This window comes from Culex quinquefasciatus, chromosome 1 (genome assembly GCF_015732765.1).
Source record: "Culex quinquefasciatus strain JHB chromosome 1, VPISU_Cqui_1.0_pri_paternal, whole genome shotgun sequence".
Lineage (NCBI taxonomy): Eukaryota > Metazoa > Arthropoda > Insecta > Diptera > Culicidae > Culex > Culex quinquefasciatus.
Genome location: NC_051861.1, coordinates 32,923,880 through 32,933,446, shown reverse-complemented (window position 1 = coordinate 32,933,446; position 9,567 = coordinate 32,923,880). Strand labels below are relative to the sequence as shown.

Here is a 9,567-nt window from a genome sequence, read left to right as displayed (position 1 = left end):
GGAAATACAAAAATTTAAGAAGTCAATAATTAAAAAAAAATTAAAATTCAAGTATCTTAAAGTTCAAAATTGGGTCCTAAAATGAAGCTTAGATTGCTGATATTATTGTTTACAGCGATAAAGCTTATTTTTCTGAGTGCAATGACCCTTTGTACGACCACAAAGAGTTTAAAATGGATTTTTAAATCAATTTTGAAAAATTAACCTCGCGGTCCTTCTTGACAGAAAAGCTCCTACTTGACAGTTCGTTCCAAGGGGACCATAGTTGATCCATCGAAAAAATGTTGTCTTGTCAAAAAAAAATTTTGCATTAAAATGAAAAAAAGTGATCAGAAATGGTTTTCAATTGTGTTTTTTACCGTTGTACATAAAAATTTACATAGGACTTTAGTACCCAATTGGAGAGTTCTAAAATAATACAATTGGGTACTAAAGCCCTATGTCAATTTTTATGTACAACGGCAAAAAACACGATCAAAACCATTTCTGATCACTTTTTTTCATTTTAATGCAAAAAAAAATTGACAAGACAACATTTTTTCGATGGATCAACTATGGTCTCCTTGGAACGAGCTGTCAAGAAGGAACTTTTCTGTCAAGAAGGACCGCGAGGTTAATTTTTCAAAATTGATTTAAAAATCCATTTTAAACTCTTTGTGGTCGTACAAAGAGTCATTGTACTCAGAAAAATAAGCATTATCGCTGTAAACAATAATATCAGCAATCTAAGCTTCATTTTAGGACCCAATTCAATTTCAAAATTCCACTGTTTAAAAAACTTAGATTTTAAAATTTAAAAATTTCCAAAATTGTAAAAATATAAGAATTCAAAATTCTAAAAATTTTAAAACTCAGAAATTCAAAATCTTCTAAAATTCTCAAATTGAAAAGTTAAAAAATTCTTAAATTCTTATGTTCATAAATTCGTAAATTGGGTCCTAAAATGAAGCTTAGATTGCTGATTTTATTGTTTACAGCGATAAAGCTTATTTTTCTGAGTACAATGACCCTTTGTACGACCACAAAAAGTTTAAAATGGATTTTTAAATCAATTTTGAAAAATTTACCTCGCGGTCCTTCTTGACAGAAAAGCTCCTACTTGACAGCTCGTTCCAAGGGGACCATAGTTGATCCATCGAAAAAATGTTGTCTTGTCAAAAAAAAAATTTGCATTAAAATGAAAAAAAGTGATCAGAAATGTTTTTTAAGCGTGTTTTTTACCGTTGTACATAAAAATTGACATAGGGCTTTAGTACCCAATTCTTAAATTATTCAATTCTTAAATTCTTGAATTCTTAAAGACCTTGAAAAAATCGAACTTGCGCAAATTTCTGCGCCAACCTTGGTCTTGGTCGAGGTCTTGGTATTATTTACTGGTTCATTTTTGTCCTTTTCACCCAGATTGTTGATAACTTTTTTTCAGGTTAAAAATGAACACATCCGTAAAACTGTGTGTAAAAATTTTTTATTGTTATTTCTAATCTATAAAAATATTGTAGTAAAAATTCGTTTCCTACACTTAAATTTAGGCTTCCACCATCTCGGATTCCAGTCATTATGGGCACCTTGCATTAAAAAGTTCCGCCATCTTTGATTCTACCTAAAATTTCAGTCACGTAACCCGCTATCACAATTGCACAAGACACCGCTGCTTCTGTGACTTTTTCACTATCACAATGTGGGATTTAGGTCGGGATTTCAGGATAGTACAATTGATTTGTTGCTTAGCATTAGCATTTAAAATAGATCTGTATCCTTTCCAAATCTTTTTGTTAAATTTAGTTGCAATTATTAAGTTAGAGTAATGCTGTCAATAAACTTTGATTAATGTAGAATACTAGGCATTCTTTTATGTCAAATTGTCCATAGAGTCTCGATCAATCAATAATGTAATGATATCGGACAAAATTCGTTGATCTGTTGAACTAACGGTTTTCGGATTATGGTTGTATCGACCATTGTTGCGAATCGAGGAACTACGGATCTTTTGACGTAAATGGTCATTTCTTTTTCAAATCGCGATTCTGTCCTATTTGTATATCAGTTCATAAATTTTTATTGTTTTTGATAAAAGTAGTACTACAACAGTTAAAGGAATGTTTAGTTTTGAACATTATGTTTAGAGGATTTTAGATTAAAGTTAAGATTTTCAATCCAAAGTAGTTAGCAAATGAATAGTTGGACTTAAATGAATAGTTGGACTTAAATGAATAGTTGAATAAGTTGGACTTATGAATAACACACAACTGTGCATTTATTCTAGAATCAGATCCATACAGCGTCAGTGTTTATTTGGTCGAAGTGTACTAATTCATTGGCAGATCTGATTCTAGTTGTAATGTACGACAAGACTACTGACGGACGTGACAGGACGAGGGCCCAGTTTAGAGGTTTCAACATCAACGATGTGCGGCTGGACCTTCCTCCCAAAAAAAAAAGAATATTCGATTGGATTTTCTAAATTTTTCAATTTTCACACACACACACACACACACACACACACACACACACACACACACACACGCGCGCGAAGGTGGTCTCGGGGGGAAAAGGGCATGGTGTTCAAGGACTGGTTTAGTGGGTCGGGAAATTATATTTTCCCAACCCCACACTACCTGAGAAATTAATTCTCAGGTGTCTGGTAACAGATTCCGACCTTGTAAAAAAAAAACACACACACACACACACCACTCACCACCACCACAAATAGAACCACCATCATTTCTACCGCCACCATCGGTTGTCCACTACCGCTTCGTTGTCCTTTTACGCATCCGCTTTGGATTTCAATCCCCGGCGGATTGATTCCGAGATTTTCTGTCCTCTGTTGTCGCACTCTAAACTTCCTCCAGCACTCAGAAACACAACGCCGTCCACAAAAAAAAAGTTCCTTCCCTCCTCCATTCGCAAAACAAATACGGCTCAATTCACGCCTTCCTGTCCTCCTCCACCGTACCGAGAACCAGAATTTGGGAACCCGGTAAACAGCAGACATTATCGTTCAGCCGCTTACTCACTCCGGCCGAACCTTCCGGCAGGAAAAACACAAAACTTACCTGCAAACTGGCCAAAATCCTGCACCAGTAACTTTCAACTTTTTCTGATTTGACATGTCAAATCGTGAACCAAGGTTTTATAGTATAGAAAAGCCTTTTTCTAAGTTTTGCACTATGTTCTAAAAAAAGCCTAAAATTTAGGCTTAATTCTGACGTCCATGCATAACTTCAAAAAAGACTAAATATTAGTCTTTTTAGACTAATGCTGCCTTTCCGTGCAGCGCTCGCCGACGAAAATGTCAACAAACTTTGCCCTGTAAAAAAAAACACTCTCCCACCCACTTTGCATCTGTATTCGTGCCAACCCATCCCATCCCGTCTCTCTCTCTCTCTCTCTCCGCGTATGTGTATGCGTGTGTGCGAACCAGCGCTGGCGATTGTCAAGATTGGCCCCCTCGCAGCAGACTGTGCCGTCGTCGTCCGAAAAAGAAGTGCTCCGCGGATTAAAAAAAATCACGATGCAATCCGTCGTCGTTCCGTCGGTCGCGACCGTGTAAAGCAAGTGCGCAGGGGGTTCCGCCGGAGGCGGAAACGGTTCTAGCTCGTTGTGCGAATTGTTGTGCTTTAAAGTTGGCAAGTGTTAAACAACTTTCGAGGGAAATCCGGATTTAGACAGGGGGAAAAAAGTGGCTTCCAACGGGGAGGAGGGTCCGGTGGTCGCGGAGGCGACCCCGGTCGCCATGTTCGAGATCGGCCCGCCGCGGACCGAGGTCGCGGTCGCCGAGAATGGGAAGGACGTCAAGGAGGAACCTGGCGCGGGATGCTCCGTCGACGACGGAGCGGATTCCGGGGACGGCGTTGGCCGCCCCTTCTGTCGGCTGTGCTTCACCAAGTCGGAGGAGCTGTGTCCGCTGTTTCCGCCGGCCACCATCCCGAACAAGACGCTGCTGCACAAGATCTTCGACTGCACCACCATAACGGTACGTGGACGGAACTTCCGCCGGGGGAACCTCCGGAGGAGGGACAAATATTTGCGCCTCGGATTAAGCTCTCCATTGGACGGGGGGGGAGGCAAAAAGCAATTGCCATTATAATATAAAATTTTAAAGTAGGGACAATCCGGGTGGTTGGAGGTTGGAGGTAGGGTGGTCCGGAAGTTTTACGAGTTTTTTTTTCATAAAACAGCTATCTCATATTTCTGATGTGTTTCAACCACCACACCAGCAAAGTGTGTCTATCTCTGTCTGTTTTCTAAATTATGCTTGAAGTTTTTTTTTTCTGTTCTCCGTTTCACACTCAAACGACTCAACTACAGTAAATTATTCCAGTATCGATTTGGAAACCAGACCCCGAAGACCCGGAGAGTCGGTCCCGTCCCGGAACGACGAACGGTTGTATTAGTAGGAAAAATACCAAACCGATTTGTCTATGTATTTATGTGCAAGAAAAGTTGCTGTACTTTGCTACGCTGGCCCCGCTGGTAGAAGCTCTTCGTACAGCTTGGTAACATAAAACTTTTATTAAAATCTTGCGCTACTAAAAAAATCGAGAGAGAAAAAAAAAAATCGACGTCGAGCTATATAATTCGAGACTGCTTTTTGTACCGAACCCCAGAGCTGGGCAGTGTTGCCGGAGTTTGGAGTTGGGAGGGTGGTTTTAAATTTATGTGAATTTATAATGACTTTTTCCACATATTTAATTTTGAATAACGCAAATTCTGTTTTATGCTAGGCCCATTTGTGAGCTTGGAACAAATGGAACCAGGGACCAATATTTGAATAGTCGATTCGAGATTGGTAGAACTCGGAATGTTTGAATGCAACTCAGTGTGGCGGCTTATCTTGCGCGCGCGAGGTTTCCTTTTCTATCCTCCTGTTATCGGTTCGTTATCGAGAGGCGTACGGTTAACAATGTGTATTTTTGGGTTCTCGCTCGAATTTTTTTTATTGATGCCCAGATTTGTTTGATTTGTTTAGATTTTCGTAACTTTTTACGTAACGCATCAATCTTATCTGCTCCATTTTTTTTTTTTTGATAACTTTTGAAAATTGTGGGTTTTTACTCGTTTGTGTTCAGCTGTGCGGGTTCCACCCTCAGATGATTGATTTAAAACCAGTTTAAAAGAAGCTATGTCATCAAGAAGGAAAAAACTTTAAAAGCTGGTCTGTTTTTATGAACTAATCAAGTTCATTCATGCCTGATCTCTAGCTTTTAGCAAAAAAATTGCGGTCATTCGATTTTTTGTATTTTTTGATCCGGCTGAAACTTTTTTGGTGCCTTCGAAAGAAAGCCATTTTGCATCATTAGTTTGTCCATATAATTTTCCATAGAATTTGACAGCTGCCCATACAAAAATGATATCTGAAAATTCAAAAATCTTTTGAAAGAGATTTTTAATCGATTTGGTGTCTTGGGCAAAGTTGTAGCGTTGTAGGTATGGATAAGGACTACACTGAAAAAAATGATAAAGGGTAAAAAACTTTTGGTGATTTTTTATTAAACTTTTGTCAAAAAAAAAAAACACTATTTTTTATGTTTTAGGGGACATGCAAACTTTTCAGAAATTTCCAGATTGGGCAAAAAAATCAGAATTTTTGAATCAATACTGAGTTTTTCAAAAAAAAAAATCAAATTTGCAACCAAAAAGTACTTTAGTGAAATTTTGATAGAGTGCACTGTTTTCAAGTTAAAGCCATTTTTAGGTAACTTTTTTGAAAATAGCCGCAATTATGTTCGCCCATGTTCGCCCACAATTGATTTTTTTTTTGAAAAACTGAAAAAAATCTCTATATTCAGGGTTGTTACGGACGGCGCGGATTTGGCGCGGATTTGCTGACTAATTTTACTCAGGCGCGGATTTCGCGCGGATGGCAATTTTGATAAATAAATAGATAAAAAGATAGAATTACTTTCAAGTTATTATGAAAAATATTATCAAGAATTATGAGAATTTGTTTTTTTTTCCATTGAGTGCAATTTCTTATTAATAGATTTTTTTCTGAAAATGTTTGTTCGTAAATTCTTAATACGAACCGTCGAAAAATTAAGGTAAAGATAATGTAGAGATTATTTTTTAAATGTATGGTTGAGAATTTCTTAAATAAAATTATTACTACACTTAACTCATTTCCTAATATATCCGGCTCTGAATATGTAATTTCTTTTGAGTTTTGAGTAATGTATTTTTTAACCTTATTTATTTTTAATTTTATAGTTGATATATTCAATTTGCCTTTGAATTCTAGTAGATGGGATTTACCCGTAGAAATATTTTATAAATTTAATCATTCTTGGCCAAAATAAAAAGATCAGAAAATTCAAAAATTAATGCTCCATCATTCAAAACTCAAATTTGAAAAACTCGAAACATTTTTTTTTATATTTTAATAGTTTTTTTTAATCAAAATTTTAAAAACCCAGATTAAAAAATTAAAAAAAATCGAAATTTCTAAATTCAGAATTTTTAAAATCGGAAATGCAAAACCTTAAAAAACTAAAAATTCAAAAATTTAAAAAAAATTCAAAATAAAAATAAACAAAATTAAAAAAATCAAAATTTGAAAACTAAAAAATATTAAATTTAAAACAATTTTGAAAACAAAAAAACGGAAATCTCAAAAATCTCAAATCAAATTTAAATTCTTAGATTCTTAAATTCCTAAATTCCTAAATTCTTACTTAAATTCCTAAATTCTTAAATTCTTAAATTAAAAAAAATATTTCAAATACTGGAAATGCATTTTTTTCGGAATTTGGAATACAATCTGTATTAAAATTCATAGATTTTGATTTTTTAGAATTTTGAAATCCAAAATTTAATCATATTAAAATTTAAGATTTTGGTTTTTTTGAGCTTATATTTTTGAATTTTAATTTCATTTATAAGATTTTAAAAAATTTGTTTGTATTGGTTTATAATTTTCTATTTTGTTTATATTGGTCAAAATTATTGTTAAGTCCCTCTGATTTGCAAAAAAGATTTTTTTGCTTTCATTCCTTCAAACATAAAACGAGTTTCATTTTTATTAGGGGAAATATACCCATCTTAATCACTCTAATCCGTTCGACCAATTCTCATCACTTTTGCCGTTTTTTCGCTAATAAATCAACATTTTCAGATGTATCAACAATGGAGAGTTGCTTCCTCACTTTTATTTGAAATATTTATTACTTTGGAACAGTCAAAAACACTTTATGAAAGCTGTAATTCATGATTAAAGTGCTGATAGGCCGATAGTAGAAATAGGCTGAGAAAGGGTATAGTTCCCATAAATGCTTTCTGTATTAGATTTTTTGGAAATTACATTTCTTGAATGTTGGTCGCGATTTTTTTATATAGCGTGGATTTCGCGACGATTGGTATTTCGCTCGGCGCGGATTTGGCCTGGATTTTTTTTTCGACTTTACCGTAACAACCCTGTATATTGATTTTATTTGAACTTTGTTGATATGCCCCTTAGTTGCTGAGATATTCCCATGCAAAGATTGTTTAAAAACAGGAAAATTGATGTTTTCTAAGTCTCTTCCAAACAACCCATCATTTTTAAAAGCAAAATTAAATTGGCAATCGAAAAGAAGGGGAACAGCATCTTATTCCAGCGTGCCTCTAATGTTGGCAGGTCAGAACTTTGACATTCAATTAAAGCTAATTAAAAACGTTTTCAACTGAAATCGAGTGATAAATAGCTCAATAAGAAGTGAGCTAGCAAGTTTCTATCAAAAGTTTTGCAAAATTAGTTGTTTAAATAGTGAAAATCAGCAAATTGGATGGAGTTAGGAGCGAGTGCTTAACCTGCCAAACATACGAGAATTTCCCCTACTGTTAACTTTTTCCGATAAAAAAAATTTTTGATAAAAAAAAGTTTTTTAGTTGTATCCATTCAAGAGGTAATTTAGAAAAAAGGATTTTTTTGGTTTTTTAGTAAAATTGTCCATCTACGTCCAATTTTCCGTTTTAGACTTTGACAATCGTAAAAATCGTTGCAGAAATAGGAAGAGCATAGCCAAGAATAACATTTTCAATATTGATTTTTTTCTCAATTATTTTCCTTTACAACGTTTCAACTCTGCAACTATGTTGAGAGTCAAAAAATGTAAGGCTGTTGCAAATATTTTTGTCTCGTTCCGAAAAATCAGGGGACAACTTTTTTTTCCAAGAAGCTTCAAAATTTCAATTCACTTTGCAGTCAGCTAAAACAAATGGCATTCCCCTGCGTTTATAATCATGTTTAACATGTTTGAATTAATTCAAAGGTAGGGGAAATATACCCTTTCCAATCAAACACCTATCTTCGTCATATAGAGAGTTTGATGCTCGATTAAAGCTTCAAAAATACTATTTAGACTATAAACATACCAGCAACAGCACCGCCTCAAGTAAGCACGCAAATCTATGCCATTTACTGGCCAAAAAGATCAGATTTAATGCTCAATGAATATCGCCAAAATCAACTTTCCACTTTCGCTTTCCATACAAAACTGCCCCAACTACCGGCAACATGTTCTTTTGCACATTAGTTAGTCACTCACTTGAAAAATAATCCCGAAACATGTAAATAATTAGCAAGCGTCACCAAAAAACCAAACGCGCCAAGTCTTTTGACGTTTCAATGTTGACGACCCATTCCAATCGAAGGGTGAAGAAACCCGAGCGAGAAGCGAAGGCAAATAAAGAACAAAGGGTGGCCACCAACACCACCAGCAGCGCCTGTTGGTGTAAGCCAGTGATGCCAGGAAACTTTCGCTATAAATGCTACTTTTCGTAAGTGTTCGCTTAAAATTTCATCAATTTTGGCAGCACTAGGCAGACCCAAAAGAGCGGTGGAAGTAAAAAAGAACTAAGCTGAAAATAGGAAAATGGGCGTGGCCCAATGCACTTGACTGATTAGAATGCGTTTGGGAAATATTTTTTTCAAATACTTGTAAAAGGAATAGAACAGGGTGGCCACCTCGGGAAAAAACCGGGAAAACCGGGAAAAACCCGGGAATTTATTCCACCGGGAGAAAACCGGGAAAAACTCGGGAATTCGACTGACGAACCGGGAAAATATTTGAAGTTTAGTTAAAATTCGACAAATTCCTCTTAAATGAATTCAATGCTAGATTCAATGTGTACTTTTCTTTATTAGAATATTATGCTAGTTATTCTAAATGAAAAATTCGGGAAAATAATGTTTAAATTTGTGTAATAGACTCAAGCTACTAGGCTTTGGATGTTTTTTTTTCTGTTGAGTATTCCATGATATTTTTCTTTGGCGAACTTGGCAGCCAAGGAAGTTATTGTCTTCTTATTCCAAAAGTGTCAAACTTACGGATTTAACCCTACAACAACATGATTGTAGAAATAGTGAAAATCTGCTTTATTTTTTTGTAGACTGTACTTTAGGGGATGAATAAAACATTATACCGATAGTTCCCATAATTTTGAAGATACAAATATGTGCTCACCAAAAATCGTGGTGCAAAAAGCTCTGCTTGATGTGCGCCGTTAAAAATAATAATACAGTCCAAACTCAATTATCCGAAGGCCTCGGAAAAATTTCACTTCGGATAATCGAATCACTAAAAAAAA

At 35.3% G+C, this 9,567-nt stretch overlaps 1 protein-coding gene across 1 annotated transcript in view; it reads left to right on the top strand.

Annotated features, from left to right (window-relative positions):
• Positions 1-3,404: 3,404 nt before the first annotated feature.
• The window catches only part of LOC6047842, a 38,397-nt gene continuing 32,234 nt past the window's right edge, over positions 3,405-9,567 (top strand). Inside the window, exon 1 of the mRNA XM_038250564.1 lies at positions 3,405-3,976. Coding sequence (XP_038106492.1) covers positions 3,737-3,976 — 240 coding nt within the window. The 5' untranslated portion in view covers positions 3,405-3,736. The remainder of the gene's footprint in view (positions 3,977-9,567) is intronic.